The 23,005-nt window shown below is 42.6% G+C and overlaps 1 protein-coding gene across 1 annotated transcript in view; it reads left to right on the forward strand.

Moving 5' to 3' along the window:
- Positions 1-23,005, forward strand: part of LOC126260432 (transmembrane channel-like protein) — a 303,831-nt gene that overhangs the window by 95,144 nt on the left and 185,682 nt on the right. The window contains exon 3 of the mRNA XM_049957760.1: positions 11,044-11,269. Coding sequence (XP_049813717.1) covers positions 11,044-11,269 — 226 coding nt within the window. The remainder of the gene's footprint in view (positions 1-11,043; positions 11,270-23,005) is intronic.

Consider the following 23,005-nt stretch of genomic DNA (forward strand, 5'->3'; position numbering starts at 1 on the left):
CTACTATCGTACTCATCATTTAAAGTCGTTAAAATAGTACCTGCCGATTTTATTTAATTGCAATCTTTCATTTATAAATGTCTTTGTTACGGCTATTGCCGAGTGATAGGAACCTTCGACCATTCGATTCATGTCTGTATTCTTATCGTATACTGTAGATTCAGCAATATTTGGGCTGTAACGCGGCAACTACGTATCGCAGCCCCTAGACAACGAAACCAGCCAAAACATAAAATATGCAGCACTGAGTCTGAGGGTGCGTAGTTATTTGAAAGCCCGCAAATACACCGGCATTAAGAAGGCAGTACTGAAAGGAGACGCACTATCTCCAAATACAGCAGAAAACTGATGATGATGAGTCAGACTTAATGGACACCCTGCATTTCCCAAGGACGTGCAACTGTCCTGTATAAATTTGCGTAGAGATCTGTTACAGAAATATCAGGCCTACCTTCGAACTGTGGACAACAACAACATACGCGTTTCACCTGAGACGTCGCGTCAGTTCGAATCGGCACAATGGTTTCCGTCTAGGAGAATAGAGCACTCAGAGCCACGCCTTCCACATTATCTCTACACTGAAGAGATACCAGGAAGCAGGCAGACACCCAGTCGATGTGACAGCCGGCAGAAAGCCCCGCTACCTGCCTTGGGGGGCAGTAAAAGCCGTGCGGCGCCATAAAACGGCTGCGTCTCGCGGCTGCCATGGAGACGCAAACGGCGTCGCTTTTCCGCCGAGAGCGGCGCGCGCTCCAGCGGAGCGCTAAATGTGACGTCGCGGCGCTTGCGGCCGGCGCGGTTCGTTACGCGAAATGAATGCCGCCGCCGTGCGGCTGTCGGAAGCGGGTAGGGGGTTGGCGGTAACAGCAGCCGTCACCCCTGCTCGGCATCTCCATTTCTAAGGGCTCTGTCGCCGGGATCCACCGGCGTAGACCTTTACCGTGTCACTCAGCTTCTACAGCCACACCGAGACACCGTATTCTCGCCTTCTTTGTTACACACTAATTAATAACTAGTGCAACCGATATGTGGGTCGCAAATGGCAGTTCGATGTGATTCAACACCCATCTCCAGATTTCACTTGCGTCCTCAGTTTATACAAACTGCCGAGCTCCGTAACTCACTTGCCATTCCGAGTGCCATCTAATGGCATTTTGCAAAATGGAGAGGTCAGTGTGCCCAGTGCAATCCGCAACCTGTCGGGAAATATTGTAACTTTTTGCGTGAGAGGAAGGGACTTTCTAAACTGAAGCCTACATTCACATAATTGGTAAATATTAAACGGGACCCGTCCACGCCCACACTTGCATGGTGACCATTCAGAAAGATCTGTCACCTCTTCTTTGGCTATTCCGACGAAAATGCAGCGATTTATTTTCGCCCGGTTTCTTAACTTTCAGAGGAGAGTGGCGAATGGGGAATTTTGAGTATAATCTATACATTTCTCTTGTTGCCATGTTAAAATTTGCTTCTTTTACCAAAACTCAGTGGAGTTTACACAGTGAGAGAATCCTGAAACAGTGGTTTACTAAGTATATTGTCCGCCCCGATAGCTGAGTGGTCAGCGTGACGGATTGCCATCGTATGCGCCGGGGTTTGATTCCCGGCTGGGTCGGGGATTTTATTCGCTCAGGGACTGGGTGTTGTGTTGTCTTCACCATCATTTCATACCCATCCGGCGCGCAGGTCCTCCAAGGTGGCGTGGAATGTAATAAGACCTGCACCAAGGCGGCCAGACCTGCCCGGTAAGGGGCCTCCCGACTAATGACGCCAAACGCTCATTTCATTTCCATTAAGTTTATTAATTGAGGACCTGAGGAAATGTAAGGTCAGCATCTTATGAAAAAACACATTCTAGGACAGAATAAAAGTGTAATGACTTCACTTAAGTTGTTCTAAAACCCACAGCATTTCTCATTTCACCAGCTATCGATGGCCGTCAAAAATTACATTCTTTCATCGGAAAAGTATGTACTTAGTGGAATAATACGGTAGATAATGAAGTTTTGCATAATAACCATATGGAAAAATACTCTTTGTTTGCTAACATTTGCAAAATACTCCTTGTTTGCTATCATTTGCCTACATCTCATTTCGATGTCTCAAACCGTTTATAAAATATGTTGTGAATATTTCATCTGGCTTTATCGCTGCTCGATCGCAAATGAGTGCGCTATGTCAGATCAATTTTCTCGAGATTGGTGACAGATACTCACCTCCAACCAAGTCTAAAGAAGAGTTCAACATGTTAGCTATATTTCATACGCAGCAACATATTACGTAATATGTACCAGACGCAAAGCTATAGCGACCCCTATTTTTCATTGCAAACTTTTTCGAATTTCTCGTAGTGTCTTACTTCCACGTAAACGTTCCAATAACTATGTTCTTCAACGAAATTATGGGGGCTGCACAGCGCTATGAGGCTCCTGAATTACCACCAAAGCGGTCGTCCATTGACCCGACGAATAGCAGAAACGCCGCGCTGGATTAGCCGAGCGGTCTTAGGCGCAGTAGTCATGGACTGTGCGGCTGATCCCGGCGGAGGTTCGAGTCCCCCCTCGGGCATGGGTGTGTGTGTTTGTCCTTAGGATAATTTAGGTTAAGTAGTGTGTAAGCTTATGGACTGATGACCTTAGCAGTTAAGTCCCATAAGATTTCGCACACATTTGAACATTTTTGAAATTATGGGCATATCGTAATGAACCTGACATATAAAACTACAAGTAAAGCACAATTGAAATTTTTTTATTGAATAGTTTCTGTAAAATCTTTAGAGAAAGATAGCAGGGCGTGTGCGTCGATTCTGTCATCGCTGACCAGCTGAAAGGTGGAAAACGCTTGTCGGCCTCCTCAGCAAAAGAATGAATTTGCCCAGCACTATGGCCGAAAACTGGTCACTCCACATCGCCCACCGTATCCTGTACGACCTATATTGCCGAGCGGATGCCCCAGGTAGCCTGGAGACACTGCAGCGAATGTATGCCTAGGTCAGCCAAGAGCCACAGCTAGCGGGCAACTTGTAAAGTATTACCAAGTATCACCTTGTGCACTTGTAAAGTAATACGGAATAAAGTATTTCCACGTAGAAGCTGTGTTTCGTCTCATCACTGTGTAGTGGAAACAAGGGGAGGGAAGTTAGTCATCTCGTACTGCACACTCTGAACTTATACGTAACATTGCAGGACCAGAGGTCTGAAAGTGAAAATCAAAACTCTCTTTTCGTGACCGGAACATGCAGTTGTGTCACAACCATGTTGGTTAATCCTGCTTGTAAAATAAAGCTGTCAATATCTCGAAAGTTCATTTACATAGTACATTGCTTTCCTGGGCACAATCTTAACACTTTGCCGCCCGGCTACACCACAGTCAACGGCTGGAGACATCACAGTGGTGTCGTGAGCATAGTATCGCGCAGTGGTCGGCGACAGCACTTTAGTATCTTTTGCATTGTGTTGGTATTTTGTTTAGCTAACAATAAGATATAGACTTCAACAAGTTTTTTGTTTTTTACAAGTACTTGTGCCCTATCATCATGGCAGACGAAAGAGACGATACGATTATTTACGATGAATGCGTGGACGACTTTGACGTTCCGGACTTCTTGGCAAATTGGGAAGAAGACATTGGATATCGAAAAAATGAAAGTGAAGCTGAATCGTCGGAACATAGTGAAATACGTCCAAGAAGAATTCGGCGAACGCTACGGTTGTCAACTGATTCAATGAATCAGACGAAGAAGACAATGCACAGTGGTCAAACTTTGATTTACTGAGGACCATTAATAAATTTGAAGGATCTCCAGGTCGAAACACACTTCCCAAAGACGCATAGAGCGTCGAGGATATCGTCGAATTATATATTGGGAACGTTCTGTTTGAATATACACTCCTGGAAATGGAAAAAAGAACACATTGACACCGGTGTGTCAGACCCACCATACTTGCTCCGGACACTGCGAGAGGGCTGTACAAGCAATGATCACACGCACGGCACAGCGGACACACCAGGAACCGCGGTGTTGGCCGTCGAATGGCGCTAGCTGCGCAGCATTTGTGCACCGCCGCCGTCAGTGTCAGCCAGTTTGCCGTCGCATACGGAGCTCCATCGCAGTCTTTAACACTGGTAGCATGCCGCGACAGCGTGGACGTGAACCGTATGTGCAGTTGGCGGACTTTGAGCGAGGGCGTATAGTGGGCATGCGGGAGGCCGGGTGGACGTACCGCCGAATTGCTCAACACGTGGGGCGTGAGGTCTCCACAGTACATCGATGTTGTCGCCAGTGGTCGGCGGAAGGTGCACGTGCCCGTCGACCTGGGACCGAACCGCAGCGACGCACGGATGCACGCCAAGACCGTAGGATCCTACGCAGTGCCGTAGGGGACCGCACCGCCACTTCCAAGCAAATTAGGGACACTGTTGCTCCTGGGGTATCGGCGAGGACCATTCGCAACCGTCTCCATGAAGCTGGGCTACGGTCCCGCACACCGTTAGGCCGTCTGCCGCTCACGCCCCAACATCGTGCAGCCCGCCTCCAGTGGTGTCGCGACAGGCGTGAATGGAGGGACGAATGGAGACGTGTCGTCTTCAGCGATGAGAGTCGCTTCTGCCTTGGTGCCAATGATGGTCGTATGCGTGTTTGGCGCCGTGCAGGTGAGCGCCACAATCAGGACTGCATACGACCGAGGCACACAGGGCCAACACCCGGCATCATGGTGTGGGGAGCGATCTCCTACACTGGCCGTACACCACTGGTGATCGTCGAGGGGACACTGAATAGTGCACGGTACATCCAAACCGTCATCGAACCCATCGTTCTACCAATCCTAGAGCGGCAAGGGAACTTGCTGTTCCAACAGGACAATGCACGTCCGCATGTATCCCGTGCCACCCAACGTGCTCTAGAAGGTGTAAGTCAACTACCCAGGCCAGCAAGATCTCCGGATCTGTCCCCCATTGAGCATGTTTGGGACTGGATGAAGCGTCGTCTCACGCGGTCTGCACGTCCAGCACGAACGCTGGTCCAACTGAGGCGCCAGGTGGAAATGGCATGGCACGCCGTTCCACAGGACTACATCCAGCATCTCTACGATCGTCTCCATGGGAGAATAGCAGGCTGCATTGCTGCGAAAGGTGGATATACACTGTACTAGTGCCGACATTGTGCATGCTCTGTTGCCTGTGTCTACGTGCCTGCGGTTCTGTCAGTGTGATCATGTGATGTATCTGACCCCAGGAATGTGTCAATAAAGTTTCCTCTTCCTGGGACAATGAATTCACGGTGTTCTTATTTCAATTTCCAGGAGTGTATTAGCGACGAAACCAACAAGTACTACAGCCAGAATTGCAATAGAAGGAAACTGGATAAAAAGTGCCAAATTTGTCGACGTTACGGGTCCCAACTTAGAAAACGGTTTGGGCTTGCTATCCCTATGGGAACTGTAAAAAAAGCAAGGATCGACGATTATTGGTCAACGAATCCCTTGATAGACTCACTAGTATTTCGCAAAACGATGTACCGCAACCGATGCGGACAAATATTATTATTTTTACACTTTTTCGACAACAACAAAAAACCGGATAATGCCGACCGGCTTTTCAAAGTGCAATTCGTAACTGGTTATTTTTCCAAAAAGCTTAAATAAACAAATATTTGAAACAAACAAGTTTTGTGATTATTTACGTTTGTATATCTTCGAAATTTCATGAAAGTAGCGGAACAGGGTTGAGAACTTAAGAGAACTAACAATGAGATTAGTAACACTTAGCAATTTATAATCTCCCGATAATGTCAAGAACGGCCGGCGACAGGTCAAGGAATCAGAATTGGCGCTGCCCATCGCCAAGCAAATAAATTTGTACGAGACGTGCGGACGGCTAAGTGTTAATACCCTTGTATACCTCCTAGAACGTGCCTTTGTCGGAAATTGAGATATTTCAAGTAACGTTTCCCTTTAAGCTACATTATAAAACATTGCGAAGAGTATATAACATCGCGTAACTCAATAATCGCGACGAGAATGCACGCACAAGTGACGATGGCGAAATTTCTCGTTTTAGAGGTACCAAGTGGTGGTAACCAATTTATCAATCTGAAGTCCATATATTTAGTTACCTTAGATCGGTCATTATCAGTATAATTTAACGCCGAGCCGTATCGAGCCAGCGTGTTGGATGAAGACGTTGTTAGACGATGCATAACCGATCGGTCGAGAATAATTCTTACGCAGAAAATTATGTAATGTAATGGAAATGATCGGCAAATTAATCTCGGAGGGTTCTCACTTACTTTAAAGAAGAATTAACGAGAGAACACAAATTGTGTTCGGTCGTTTCATCATACAACAATCCGCCTCCAGCTCCTCGCATTTGACCTCTGAAAATTATTAAAACACAACTAAAGTTAATTTCATTACAAGGAGATAAGGATAATAATTAACAGAGAGAATAAAAGCGGAATTCCAGAGGCTACGTCGTGAGTAAATTGCGTTCTGTGATGACAAGAAGAAGAGTTCCCTGATTTTCTATCATGGTACATAAAAGCAAATTCTTTATAGCAGAATAAACTTGTGAAACTACTGTCCTTTCACTATCCACAGGGTATATATCAAATGTCTCATAAAAAAAATAAAAAAAAAAACGCTACTCTCCGACCTTTGAACTGGCTTATCCTGCTTATTTTATGGGGTCTAACCGTTCGAAGTGGACTCCGAAGCTCCGTGTAAGTCGGCATATTTCAAATTACCAAATTTTGCCAGAGGTAAAAGAAATGATAAGCAACAGAAACTTTCCCGGTTAGCCATGCGGTCTAACGCACTGCTCGCCGGGCGGGAAGACGTGCCGGCCCCCGGCTTAGATCCGCTCGGCAGATTTGTGTCGAGGTCCGGTGTGCCGGCCAGTCTGTGGATGGTTCTTAAGGCGGTTTAACATCTGCCTCGGCGAATGAGGGCTGGTTCCCTTATTCCGCCTCAGTTACACTATATCTGCGATTTCTGCGCAAACATTTTTCTCCATAGCCTGTTGTGGGGTTGTGCACTACTGAGGGGTACGGTGGCGACGAAGCCTCTCCGCCGTTTCTGGGTCCCCGGTTCCATACACTACAATACAGGAACTTTGGTAACAGAACTTTAGAGCCGAAGACCGTCATTTAACCACTTAGCCACCGGACCAGAGAACTTCATAGAGGATCTAAAATAACAATTTTAAAAGAAAAAAAAACCTACAATCACACACACACACACACACACACACACACACACACACACACAGGTATGTTATAAAAATGGATGCCTGTTTTTTAAATATGTTCGTTCCAGATCTCCTCCTAAAGCATAGGACCGATTTCAATCAAACTTGATACACATGTCACTTACTGTCAGGGTAAGAACCACCTATCTATCAAAGGGTTGCGGATGGGTGTGTAAAATCAGATTATCCCACAACGCGCGAATAACCATACTTTCGTTATCCAGTGTTTAAGAATGAAAGCGTTTAGTGACTTGCTACAAACTTTACTCATAATTTCAACACTTTTTCTCCCTGGCAATCCCCACAATATGATGCAAGGAAAAAAGTTTACCATTTACTATATTTTTGCTGTTCATGTTGCAGCGCTGCCTCATGCGCCGTAACGTTTTAATTTATTATTTCTTTACTACTCACAGCAGTAGCAGCACATTTTGCAGACAGTATCCAGATGTATCACTGACTGTACTTGCAAACTATATCAGTGAGCGACATATTTTGCAGGTGACTTGACGACATAATCAGTGAGATGTGTGAAAAAATGCCTTATCGTCCATGCCGTTTAAATTTATTACTTCTTTGCTAATAATTCTACCGGCAACACATTTGGCAGACAGTATCCACTTATGCCGCTGAATGTACCTAGAAAAATATATCACTGTACGACATACAGTTCAGGAGGTATGACGTCAAATACTGAGATGAGTGAAAAAACTGCCGCATCTTGCATGGGTTTTTAATTTATTACTTCTTTACTACTAACTCTATCCACAACACCTCTCGCAGAAAGTAGTTACGTAGACCACTGGATGTATCCGTAAAATTATATCATTTTACGACACACAATCCAGAAAATACGACGTCATAAACATGGAGCTGCATTAAATTGATACTACAGGGACAAATTCGCTAGAAATATATGGAGCACAAATATTTGTAAAATTTGTTAAATATATGTGAACTCTATTACACATGTGGTAAACGGGCAAAGCCACGAGTAAAAAGCTCATCCTAAACCCCTGGAATGAATTCAACCAGATGTGTTACACATATTACTTGCGATCTGGAAGGAAATACTGAGGGAGTAACAAAACCCAGTCTCCGATTGGGTTGGTGGTGATAACTCGAATAGAGGAAGGGGGAGGAGAAGATGGACAGAGAGAAGAAAGGAAGAAATGGGCAGAGAAATGGAAGAAGAGAAGGCGGATAAAGAGAATGGGGAACAAAAGGTGGACAGAGAGGTTGGGAGGAGGAAGTGGATACGGAAATGGACAGGAGTAAATGGATAGAGGAAGGGGGAGGAGGACAGAAAGGGAAGAGGATCAGGTGGACAAAGAGAGAGAAGAGAGGAGATAATGAACAGCGAGAGGGGCAGGACGAGACGGACAGGGAGAGGGGGAAGAGGAGGTGGTGTGAGAGGGGGGAGGGGAGGAAATGGACAAGGAAGGGGAGCAGGAGATGGAATTAGGTAGGAGGAGGGGTAGATGGACAGAGGGATCAAATGGACAGAGGAAGGAGGAACAGATGGACAATTAGGGAACGGAGCGGTGGGGAAGCAGAGCAGATAGACAGTGGATCTGTACATCTGATCCTTCCCTCTGTGGTAAGAGATTGGCATAAACATGTCCGGGTAACATCGGGAACTCAGCTAGTATATACATAAAATTTGCCCCTTTATTATATATTTGCGTAAGACATAATCACTTTTTCCGAAAATAGCGCTAGTACATCTAGAAGAAGCGCTCTCAAAAAATACGTACGGTTTCATTCACAGCCAGAACACTAGCAACTCGCTTGTATTAAATGTTTTAGTAACTTGAAAATTTATTGCCTTTTAAATGAGACACAACACAGATAACAACTCTGTTCATTAAGCTAATCTGTAGCAAATGAATAACAACAGCGCTGTGATAAATATTTCTGACGTTGATAACGAGACGCCAGGTGGATAGAGAACACAGTTACTCGTTAAAGTAGCTGGTGGAAGAAGGACTTGCAAGGTTTTGAAGTGTGGTGCTACAGCGAATTGTGTCGAAGAATTACGAAGTGCGAAATGGAGGAGACTAAAGATTAGGCGACTGAAAGATTCAGAGGAAAAACATCATTATAAGAAGGAGTGGCACCATGCGACCATATACGCCCTCCCAGTAATGAGGCGTAAGGCCGTCGCATTGAACGGAGATATGTCGAAAAATAGGGTTTTGTATCCAAAAGAGTGGGGAATAACGTGGTGTATTGGCGTCCTGAATAAAACCAATCTGTTCTCGGAAAAAAAATTGTTGAATTACTTATTGAATGTCCCTCGTATAGTGGGCGAGCAGGGGACAGAAAGTACACTACTGGCCATTAAAATTGCTACACCACAAAGATGACGTGCTACAGACGCGAAATTTAACCGACAGGAAGAAGATGCTGTGATATGCAAATGATCAGCTTTTCAGAGCATTCACACAAGGTTGGCGCCGGTGGCGACACCTACAACGTGCTGACATGAGAAAAGTTTCCAACTGATTTCTCATACACATAAAGCAGTTGACCGGCGTTGCCTGGTGAAACGTTGTTGTGATGCCTCGCGTAAGGAGGAGAAATGCGTACCATCACGTTTCCGACTTTCATAAAGGCCGGATTGTAGCCTATGGCGACATTGCGACATTGCTGCTCGCGTTGGTCGAGATCCAATGACTGTTAGCACAATATGGAATCGGTGGGTTCAGGAGGGTAATACGGAACGCCGTGCTGGATCTTAACGGCCTCGTATCACTAGCAGTCGAGATGACAGGCATCTTATCCGCATGGCTGTAACGGATCGTACAGCCACATCTCGATCCCTGAATCAACAGATGGGGACGTATGCAAGACAACAATGATCTGCACGAACAGTTCGACGTCGCTTGCAGCAGCAGAAACTATCAGCTCGGAGACCATGGCTGCGGTTACCCTTGACGCTGCATCACAGACAGGAGCGCCTGTGATGGTGTACTCAACGACGAACCTGGGTGAACGAATCGCAAAACGTCATTTTTTCGGATAAATCCAGGTTCTGTTTACAGAATCATGATGGTCGTATCCGTGTTTGGCGACATCGCGGTGAACGCGCGTTGGAAGAGTGCATTCGTCATCACCATACTGGCGTATGGTATGGTGATGGTATGGGGTTACACGTCTCGGTCACCTCTTGTTCGCATTGACGGCACTTTGAACAGTGGACGTTACATTTCAGATGTGTTACGACCCGTGGCTCTACCGTTCATTCGATCCCTGCGAAACCCTACATTTCAGCAGGATAATGCACGACCGCATGTTGCAGGTCCTGTACGGGCCTTTCTGGATACAGAAAATGTCCGACTGCTGCCCTGGCCAGCACATTCTCCAGATGTCTCACCAACTGAAAACGTCTGGTCAATGGTGGCCGAGCAACTGGCTCGTCACAATACGCCAGTCACTACTATTGATGAACTGTGGGATCGTGTTGAAGTTCCATGGGCAGCTGTACGTGTACACGCCATCCAAGCTCTGTTTGCCTAAATACCCAGGTGCATCAAGGCCGTTATTACGGCCAGAGGTGGTTGTTCTGGGTACTGATTTCTCAGGATCTATGCACCCAAATTGCGTGAAAATGCAATCACATGTCAGTTCTAGTATAATATATTTGTCCAATGAATACCCGTTTATCATCTGCATTTCTTCTTGGTGTAGCAATTTTAATGGCCAGTAGTGTAAGAAAGTGAGGCTGCTCCCTGCTCCAGTGGATCCGTGGCTGCAAAAGTAGACAGTTTGCCTGCGTTTCTCACCCGACAGGACGGCTATCTCCGTGGAGGAGTGCATCACGCAGGAGCAGATCGTGGAGCGGCTACGGCTGCACAAGGAGGTGCTGAGCAGCGTGAAGCAGCAGCCGTGGGGCATGCGGCGCAAGCTGAGGCTGGTCAAGCAGGCCAAGGCGTACGTGAAGCAGCACGAGGGCGAGCTGCGGGAGCGGCGCACCACGCGCCACCTGCTCTCCAGGTGCCACCTGCTCGTCATCAAGGTGAGGGCAGCGCTGGCGAGCGAGGCGGCCAAGGAACGCCGCCTGACGCCGAACAAGCTGTGAAGGTAGTTGTGAAGGTGTAAAAACTTCCTAAAGCGACGGTGGCATAAATATTTTATTATTTACAAACAAGCGGTTTCGGCAGGCTTCGCTGTCATCTTCAGGTTTTTAAAAATTTATGTTATAAAATTTGTTCATTTTCAATTGAACCTCTCGCCAAGTTATCAAGTAGATAGAACTTAGCACAAAACGTAAAGGTTTGTCATAAATAGCCGCGCGGGATTTGCCGAGCGGTCTCAGGCGCTGCAGTCATGGCCTGTGCAGCTGATCCCGGCGGAGGTTCGAGTCCTCCCTCGGGCATGGATGTGTGTGTTTGTCCTTAGGATAGTTTAGGTTACGTAGTGCGTAACCTTAGGGACTGATGACCTTAGCAGTTAAGTACCATAAGATTTCACACGCATTTGAATTTTTTTGTCATAAATAAAACATTTAAAATCAAGAAGCACCTTGTGTAGAAGACCATGACCTTATAAATAGCGCTCACATATGATTGTTCCGTCAAGAGCACAGTACACAATAAAACACGCAGTAGCACATCTCCTAATTGGGTTTTTATGAGGTAACAATCATCTGTGAGCGCTGTTTGTATAGACATAGGCATGTACACAAGGTGCTTCTTGATTTTAAATGTTTTCTTTATGACAAACCTTTGTACGGGGTGTTCAAAAAGCCTCTCCGCAGTGCCTTATGATTATTAGACGCGTGTGCCGTGTGCCGCAGTGACTATACCGAAATGAAAGTCAGTGAAGTACAGGTTATTAATTTATTGAATATTCATTTTTTTACTTACAAATTTTCACATTAAGTGTTGAAAGTGTTTCCCCTGTTGTTGAATACACAATTCAATTCGTCTAATCATGTTTCCAAACAGAAACTGTAACATTTGTTCTGTAACAGAAGCAGTGAAAGTGGATAATGCAGTTTTCAATGCATCGATGGATTTTGGACGGTTTTTATAGACAGTTGCTTTCGCTGCACCCCAGAGCCGGCCGGGGTGGCCGAGCGGTTCTAGGTGCTACAGTCTGGAACCGCGTGACCGCTACGGTCGCAGGTTCGAATCTTGCCTCAGGCATGGATGTGTGTGATGTCCTTAGGTTAGTTAGTTTAACTAGTTCTAAGTTCTAGGGTACTGATGACCTGAGAAGTTAAGTCCCATAGTGCTCAGAGCCATTTGAACTTTTTTTTTTATTTTGCACCCCAGAAGAAAAAGTCATGTGGGGTTACGTCAGGCCAAAGTCCCTGTGAAATTATGCGATCACCAAAGTCATCAGCAAGCAGTGACTGAAACGCGAGCTGTATGCGGGGTTGCACCATCTCGTTGAAAATAACCGTTCAGTATTTCACTTAACACAAGTCCTCCTTTGAATGGGTACAATATCACTGCAGTATCGTTGTGCGTTTATTGTTTCGTTGAAAAACCCAGGCAGGCGAACAGTCATACGGCACGCGCGGCTAACAACCATACGGCACTGCAGAGAAACTACTTGAACACCCCGTATTATGTGCTACGTTTAAGATAGTTGACAACTTGGCATGAGGTCCAACTCAGAATGAACAAATTTTACAACATAAATTTCTGATGATTTAGGTTACAGAGAAGGCACTTTTTAAAATGCTATTTATTCATTTAAACAGCGCCGTTAACTTTTTCGAACCGACAAATTCATCATGAGATGCTTTGTTCACGTTAAGATACATTTTACATTGGCTTTCACTTTTTGTTCTCCAAAATGATGAAATTTTCTTGGGGTGGTGGTGCCCTGCAACCAAAACAAGATGTGAAACAATGTCTTTGTAATTTTGCCTCGGAACGATTTTAAACGATGTAAACAAATTATTAAAGTAAAGATGTTTTGATAACTTACGTTGAAAAATCTGCGCCATTACGTTCCAGTGCCGACTGATTGTGTTCATGCAGCAGCGAGGACTGTGTGAAACACTTTCTTTATATATATATGAGTACACATATTCTGAAGCAGCACTCACATGCCAAGAAGTTGCACCGCATATATGTATACAAAGATGGCGATATCACAACCATAACAATGCCAAAGACTTTCACTCTCAGATATATTTCGGTATATACGTAGATGTGACAGTAGAAATTTACAGTCTACGAACGTTCCATTACTTACTATTTATACTAAAAGAGAAATGATTAAAATTAAGATGAACAAATAAAGCAGCCAGTTACTGCTGTGAAATTATGTAAATATTATGGTATATATTGGAAGCAAATTAAGTGATAAGGCTACATGTACATAAATAAATATTACAAAAGTAAACGTATTCTGTAAATTATCTTCTCTGTAAGAGTCAACCTATATTTTGTACACAGCCATGGGCCCAGAATATCAGTTTTCGACGAAATAACATTAACTTTTGAAGATCTGATGATGACAGCAAAGTCTATCTATGCCGGTTGTTTGTAAGTAAAGTAATATTTATGCGAACTTGGCTTTAGAAAGATTTCACCAAATAAAATGGATCACTCTTACTTTCTCAGCATGACAAAATTCAATGTGACAGATGTATCCAAAAAGTAAAGGAAATTTTGTAATTTCGTGTGTTGTATTACACTGATTCACATGTCTTCTTCGTTCTTGTGTTGGTAAATGTCAGTAAAGTTTCTATACAGTGTTAGCTGTATTGTATACACTGCCTTACATAGAAAGTACAACACCCACTAGATACTGTTGGTTGTCAGTGTAACTTTGTTCACGTACACACCATCGGCAGGTATGTAAGTGATTAGATTTGCAGTTCTCTGTGACAGGCAGAACGGCCAGCAGAATGCATTAGTGTCGCTTATGACAATAACATCAAGGTTGTTAGGCCGTGCCATATTTCTTCTATACGATCGACATTTTGGCCCCACTGCTGGAATCTGCATCAGGGTCTTATGGTGTACACGGCGTTCAGTCAGCTGTGGACACCACAAGATCTTGAAGAAGATCCCAGCAGTCGGATCGAAGCATCGATCGTATAGACCAAATACGACGCGACCTAACAACCAAGAAGATTTTACCTTCAGTGACAACGGCCACGAATGCCTTCAGACTTACAGTGTTGTTTACGTTTAGTGTCGTTAACAGGTTTGTAGAATATATAGGAGTGTCAACAGTGTCAGATGGGGAGTGTTAACGACAAGAGATGTCGCGAACTCGTATGAGACAGAGTTATCATCACCTGACAGAGTTTGAAAGAGGCCTCGATTTGGCCGGCAGATCGAACCGTGCAATATCCAGATTTGTGGGACATTCGGATATGACAGCGGCCTGGTGTTGGCCTGCATAGGAACGTGGGAGCAGACATACTCACTTTCAAGATTCCGGTCGACCATGTCTGACAATCGCAAGGGAGGCTCGCCATATTATGCATCAAGCACATCGTAACTCCTTCACACTTGCACCTGCTGTTCGAGTACAAGTAATGAACTCATTGCAACATTCTCTATCATTTCGTACCATTGGCCAGAGACCATTAGCTTTCGGACTCGGAGGTAATCGTCCTGTTGATAGGCTGCTGGTAGGACTACAACTCGCGGCCTGGAGTGATTTCTTGGCTGAGAAGCATGGACTGCTGATGAAGGACGTCGTATTGTGTTTAGCGATAAATCGCGGTCCTGCACTGACCCTAATGACCGTAGTCGGCGAGTATGGCAGCGATCTGGGGAGATTTCCCGTTTCCCCAGTGGTGTGGAGAGGCACGGCGTGTTACATCTTACGTCATTTTGTGGGGAGCAATAGAGTACGATTTCAGGTCACGGCTGGCAGTGACCGAGGGAACTCTGGTGGCACAGCCATACGTCACGAATAACAGTCAGCGTCCTCACGAAACATTATCTTGGTGCCATTTTGTAACATGACTTTTTTTTTCTCCACAAATGGCACCTGTCTTACGAACTGTGTGCGTGCTGTTAAGGTACTGCCGCGGCTAGCGAGATCCACATTCTGTCCCGGATAGAACGCTTATAGGACCAGCTCGGACGTCAACAACGCCGCAGTGCCAGCATCAACGATATTAATGACCAGTGAAACAGTTGCGGGCCAATTTGTCTCAGGAGAGTAATAGAGTGAACTAATGAAGTTTCATTTCGTTTCCCCCTCACCTAGTGGGTGATTTACTGTCTTTAAGGGTTTCTTGAAACTACTGCAACCAGTCGTCTTTTGTTTTGTTCTTCAATTTTCTTACTATCCCATTACCGGTTTCGAACCGCCTAGCGATTCGTCATCAGTCAGTACATAATATTTATTGAATGTGTGCAGTAGTGTGGGAGTCGTGTAGCTGTGGAATTATGCGTAAACGAAACACGTAAGCACTTAGTGTGGCGAGGATTATTCACGTTATGGGGTAGATTTTATTGCATTACTTACAGTTGTTAGTATTCGTTGCTGGAAGTTGGTGTACACAGTCTTATGGAAAACATAATTATTGTTTTTCAGTGACGTTAATTGTACTGCGCCCTACACGCTTAGCCACAGGTAACACGTTCCACATGCTTTACTAATTAAATAAACCGAGGGGTACAGCTAAAGTAATGTCAAAGAGTTTGTGTTAGGGCAGAGAGTCTCTTCCTTTGACTCTTGTAATACACACTGGCATCCGTAAGTATGTACCTATTTCTCTATTGCAAAAATGACATGAGGTAGTATGGTAAAACTCACTTGTGCTATCTACAGTTTAGCATTGCAGTTACGATTGAAATTTCATTTGTCTTTTGTTTAATTAACATTGATCATCACTTATGGAAATAACAAAAAACATCAGATCATTACTTTTTTATGTAATGCAATGTTAAGCTGGGTGGTATGTGGGAGGAGGAGAGTGTGTATGTGTGTGTGTGTGTGTGTGTGTGTGTGTGTGTGTGTGCTCACTAGAAGGATAGAGAGCGTTTAGTAGGAGTGAGGGGCAAAGAGAGAGAGAGAGAAAGAGAGAGGGGGGGTGGCAACATCTTTTCTGTGAGTTATTTAGTTTCTCAAGTGTAATGATTCTTTGCAATTTTGGAAAAATGGGTTTTTGCTCAATATTTTTGTTCATTTAAGTTGGTGTGGGATGATTTATTGTTATGGGTGAAAATCTCTGATTGTTTCAATATGTCCATTTTTATTCCTTTGTATCTAATGTGTAAGATATGGAGGTTTGTTTTTATGTTTGTAGCTGAATGACTGTTTTGTGATAAGTGGCCTGCAATACTAGATTTACTTAAATTTTTTAAACATAGTGCATTTTAGTGTTCTCTGTGTTCTTTGTACCGGATTTGAAAGTTTCGTCCTGTTTGCCCTATGTAGTAGCAGGATCATTTATATATATCAGAGGTGTAAAAAGGTGCCTTGGCTGTTATGGTGTTATGAACTATTTTGTTTTGTATTTTGTTGGTTGTGTGGCATCTTATTTTGATTTTTTTCTGATTTAAACAGTTTTGAAAGTTCGTATGAGATATTACCAAGGAATGCCATGGAGATATATTTAGTTTCTTTGGCTACTGAGGGCCGCGTTGTTGCTGCTGTTTGTATGGTTTTTATCTTTTCATCTAATTTGTCAACTATGGATGGGTCATAAACATTGTCGTGGGCTGTTGTTTTAATAATGTTTAATTCTCTGGTTTTTACATCAGGTTCAGCATGAATTTTGTGTGCACCTTTGAGTAATGATCTAAAACACGTTAATTTGTGTTGCTTTTGGTGGCATGAAGTGTTATTTATAATGACATCTGATGGGTAGGTTTTCTACAAATTTGGAATCTGTCTTTATTGTTATGACAGGTTTAGTTTAGGTTACGAAAATTAACTACTTGTTCTGTTTGGTGTTCAACTGTAAGTTGTATTTTGGGATGTATTTTATTAATGTTCTCAGCAGTATTTTTCCCATTCTTTGGGTTCAAGGTGTCATCAACATAACGTTTATAAGAAATGATCGTTTTCAAGTGTGTTCACTTTGAAACATTTGGCTTCTAGATTATTAATATAGATGTCAACTAGCAAGCCATCTACGCTATTTATCATTGCTAGACCATCCTTCTCAGTACGGATTTTGTTGTTAAAGGAAAAGTAGTTATGTGGTAGCACCAGCTCAAGCAGATCCATTAGTTCATAGATCTCTACATTGCGTAACTTTTTGTGTTGCAACAAGTTGTCTTTGATAATACAGAGTGTTTGTGTTATGGGTATATCGGCGTAGAGGTTAACTATGTCAAGAGATGTAAACTTTTCTGTAGTAGGTATGGAAATATCTTTGATGCTGTTAATCAACTCTTAACTTCTTTACAGAGTAGATGGTTCCAAATGTGTATGGTTTTCTAAGTGTTTCATGACGTTTATAAGATAGTTTGTACTCAGGGCTGTTTATTGACTAATGGGTGTATGAGATAGCACTGTTTATGAATCTTGGGCTGTGATCTGAGATTTGGAGCTGTAAGGTCCATTGTTATGCAGTGTTCAGCTTCAGCGCATGTTAGGAGGAAATGGCAGTTTATCAGATTTTTTTTTTTATTTTAGCTTGGAATTTGGGGATAGGATCAGTTATGTTGTTATTTTTGAAAAATTCTAAAGCTTTGTTTATGTACTCTGATCCATTCATTATTACAGCTGTATTGTTTTGCCTGCCTTAACGATAGAGGCATTATTGATAGCTAGTGTTTTATTGATTTGCTTCATCACTACACTGCAAAGACTAAATAACTCACAAAAAATACCTCCTTCTATCCCCCTCTCTCTCTTACTCTCTCTCTCTCTCTCTCTCTCTCTTTCTCTCTCTATCTATCTATCTCTCTCTCTCTCATCCTCCCACATTGACACCCCCATTCTTCACTCTCTCCCTTCCTCAAGTGCAAAAAACACATGTCTATATATTTCATTATTTTTTGAAAAAAAGTAATGCTGTGATATTTATTCTTAATTTCATATGTGTTGATCAATGTTAGTTAAACCAAAGACAAATGAAATGTCAATCGAACTTGCAGTGCTAAAATTGTGGATGTAATATCTTCCAAACTCATTATTTAATAGATTTTGTAAATAGCACATGTGAATATTGCCTTATTACTACGTGTTATTTTTGCAATAGAGAAATAGGTACATACTTATGGATGCCAGTGTGTATTACAATAGCTGAACAATGAGACACTGTGCCCTAACACAAACTCTTTAACATAAATTTAGCTATACCCCTTGGTTTACTTACGTGTTCTAAAGCATGTGGAACACGTTATCTGTGGCTAAGTGTGTAAAGTGCAGTCTAATTAACGCCACTGGAAGACATTCTTATGTTTTCCATAATACTGTGTACACCAACATCCAGCCAAAGAATACTAACAACTGCAAGTAATGCAAGAAAATCTATCTCAGAACGTGAATAATTCTCGCCACACTAAGTGCTTACATGTTTCGTTCATACATCTTTCTACAGCTACACGACTCCCACACTGCTGCAGCCATTCAATAAATATTTACCTCCTGATGATTACTCGTTAGGCGATTAGAAACAGGTAATGGGATGGAAAAAAATTGAAGAACAAAACAAAAGGCGATTTGCTGCAGTAACTTCAGGAAACCTTTCTTCATCACAGTCGCAGTGATCCTCATCCATAATGGATAGAAGTTTTACTTTCTTTGTGAGATAGCGACTTCTTTTTTTTTTTTTTTACAAAAACTGGTTAGAGCATTTGTGTCGTATTCGGCTATAAGAAGTGAATAATGCACATAAAAGTCTTCCAAACGTTAAATATTTTCTGTGAGTATAACTAAGGTTTCTGAATAGTATAAGTGATTCGAGGAAGACCATGAAGACATCTAAGATTACGGAGGTCCTGCATGCCCCAGCGCATCAGCAACAGAAGCATCTGTGGAAAAGAGCGAAAGAAAAATTACGAACGGTAACCGAATCACCGATAGCGTTGGTATATCAACGGATCATGAAAGTTTTTCGGATATCCATGACACATGCATGCATGTCTGAAGGAACAGACACTGTCTTTGAAGATTCACAGCTTTGGAAATCGTGAAATGAATTCACATTTTGTGAACATCCATTGGAGTCAGCTACTTATGAGAAATGAAAATTTGTGCCAGACAGGGACTTGAACCCGGATTTCCCGCTTGTCTTGAGCGATTGCTTAAACCACTTTGGTTGTACGAGCAAGGTCGGAGTAGTGGTCCAAACCTCTATAAGTCACGTAGTTGCAATCTAGATGCTCATACATTCTTGGAACTAAGCATAGAAAGACAAATGTTACTTTGTATCGTCGTTTTAGCCCTGATACGCAAGGTTGTATCATTAATGGGACAGTGTCTGTGTTTATGCAGTAACTGTATTTACTACAATACAGTCTCCTTCTCGATGCATGCATAATAATTACGACGCGCCCATTTTTCCTACGATTCTGTTCGGCACGCCACTTTTAAATGTGCCGCCAACTTACATTTCGCGGAAAGACCACAAAGATAAGATAAGATAAATTAGGGCTAGAGGCATATAGGCAGTAATTTTTCCCTCGTTCTGTTTGGGAGTGGAACAGGGAGAGAAGATGCTAGTTGTGGTACGAGGTACCCTCCGCCACGCACCGTATGGTGGATTGCGGAATATGTATTTAGATGTAGATGTAGCTGACTTTAACTTTCCTAATCAGCTAACTTCGCTTCATCACAGCGCAATGTGAGCTACATTTTCCTTTTCCCTTTCTTCTGTCCTTATACTGTACATTGGTAAATTTAAACATTTTTCACATCGAAACTCCTACATTCCTGTTTTGTAAATTATTTAAATGTTTATTATATCATTACGTACAATTTTTGGTTACGTTTACTGTGTCAGTTTCAAATACCACTAAAAAAACGGCTTCAGTACGAAGGCCTTTGATCGTGAATTGAAATAAAGTACTTTCAGCAACTGGAACGGTTACTCATGAATCAAATTTTTTTGTTTGAAAAAATGCTTATTCACCAGACAAAGTAACAATTACAGGTTTTGGTGGTCATATTAACCATGCGACGTAACACGTATTTGAACTGTAGAAATCGTTTGCTGAAATGCCGCAGAAGCAACATAATCTGAAGATGATGATAAAAGATACCGATGATTCAGTGCAATGATTGCAATTTTCTTCAGTTGAATCAACGCTTAGGAAACAAACAAACAAAGAATAACCAAACACGATAGACTTCTCACTCGAGATAAGTTATTGTGCTACACAACGTAAAACTGATATTTGCAAAAGCTACACCCGCTTCGCTATATACGAGGGCGTTCTCAAAAGTAATGCCCCCGAATTATTTATGTGAAAAATCTTAAACCTTTTAAAATAAAATATTCTTTATTAACATTCTACATCTTATGTCCATCTATTTGCATCACTCTCCTGGTAGAGGACTCCGACTTGTAGCTTGTAACATGGTGGTTTGTAACTTTAACTATGGTGCTGCGTAAGAAACAAGGTGCTGTAATCGAATTGCGTATTCGATGAGTTAGTCCACGCATGGAACACCATCTACATCACCGTAACAATGACAGACCACACCAGAACGCTGTGACATATGCAACAATTCGACGCCTTGGGGTTCTGTGTCATCGATTATCCTCCATCAGTCCCGACCTGGCCCCATCCGATTTTCGTCTGTTTCCATAACTTAAATAACACATTCGATGACTTCACTTTGATAGTGATGAAGCGGCGCGAAGAGGGGCGAGGTTGTGGCTGTATCAACAACGTCAAACATTCTAGTGACGGTATCAACAATCTGGTCTCTCGTTGGGAGAAACGCGACCGTCGGCAAGGTAACTGTGTTGAGAAGTAAGTATGTATACTAGGAAAATAAAGATGTAGAATGTTTTATTTAAATAGCTTCAAGAGTTTTCGCATAAAAAAATCGGAGGAATCACATTTCGGCACGCCCTCGCATATACCGACGCAGGCTTGGCGTTTGTGAATATCAGTTTTACATTGTATAGCACGATAACATATCTCGATGGAGAAGTCTACCGATTTGTTATCATCATCTTCGGTTATACTTCTTCTGTGGCATTATATCAAACAATTGCAGCAGTTCAAATGCATGGTTTACATGACCATCAAAACCAGAAGATCAGTGCCTGAATTGTTACTTTGTCTGATGAATAAATGCTTTTAAAACAAAAAGTTATCGATGAATAATCACTCCGGTTGCTAAAAAGTACCTTAATTCAGTCCGCGACCAAAGGCTTTCGCATTGAAGCTGTTTCTAGTGGTATCTGAAAGTGACATTTTAAGTGTAAGCAAATGTATATAATAATAAAATGAATATTTGAATTATTTACAAAACAGAAATGTTGGAGTTTCGACTTGATACTTTAACTTTACTCAGGTAACAGTACAAGAACAGAAGAAAGAGAAAAGAAAAATATAGCTGACAGTGCGCTGTGAAGAAGAGGAATCGCTGTTTAAGGAAGTGAAAGTCAGACTTAAAAGTGGAGTGCCCAATATTATCGCAGAGCAAAACGTGCGGGTCGTAATTATTAAACCTTTATACTTTGATAAATTAATATTACTGGCTTGCCTTCTTAATAAAAGGAATTATATTTTGAGATGTTAAAAATTTTAAATTGCGTGCTTTACTAATGCAGACAAAAAAGTAGTTGTTTAAATTCAATGAAATTCCCAAATTGTTACGGAGGACGGTGCGTCCACCTAAAGCTTAAAGTAACGTCTTCTAGCGTTAAAGTTGAACACAAGGAACTGTACAAGCCGCTGGCGTGTCATACTGTAGATACGATGTGGACTAGTGACAAGACAAGTGCATCTTCAATAATGCCTGAACGCAGCTACGAAATTGTAAAGCTGCTTTGAAGCAAGCTATCAACAAAGCGGCGGCACGTTTCGAGGAAACTGGTGTTTGTCAGTGTGCACAGCTTGTTGAGGTTCATTTCCACGAATTTTTGGAAGTGGGTATTAATTTCTACTTCTTCGCATTAGGCCTTATAGTACCCCTTCCTCGTATGAGGAATTAGAAAGTCGTTTTCGATTTTAATTAATGAAACTATAGTTTTTAGTCATGATACGGCCTTTCTCTTGCAGTCTTATTGGGCACATCACTTTTTAATTTACCCGACTTTCTTAATCAATAGATACTGCTTCACTACAGCACAATGTAAGACATATGTATATATTTTTCTTTTTTGTGTGCTTACAGTCTACATGCGTAAATATAAAGTTTTTTCACTTTGGAACTCGTACATTTCGGTTTTTTATGATAAACATTCATTGCATCATAATGTGCAAGGACTGGTTGAATTTGCACTTTCTGTCTTAAATTCTGTTGGAAAACAGCTTAAGAGTGAAAGCCGATACTGTTGGTGTATAAAATTAATAGCTTTTCACGAACTGGAGCGGTTGTTGGTTGTTCATAAATTCAGTACACAGTCGCCGAGCTTTGAAATATTTGCTACCTGATTATATGCATTCAGATTATAAAAATGGCGCATGTGTGTGTGTGTGTGTGTGTGTGTACGAGTATCCCCTATTGTCAGGCAACAATCATCGCTTTGAAGATAAAATCCATCTACGTATTGTAGTTCAGAAGATATGACGTCATAAACATTGAGACGCGTGCAAAACTGCTGCACATTGCATGGCTTTTCTTCTAACTCCATTCGCAACATATTTCGCTGGCAGTACCCACTTACGCTGCTGAATGTACCTACAAA

This window comes from Schistocerca nitens, chromosome 5, assembly GCF_023898315.1.
Source record: "Schistocerca nitens isolate TAMUIC-IGC-003100 chromosome 5, iqSchNite1.1, whole genome shotgun sequence".
Classification (NCBI taxonomy): Eukaryota; Metazoa; Arthropoda; class Insecta; order Orthoptera; family Acrididae; genus Schistocerca; species Schistocerca nitens.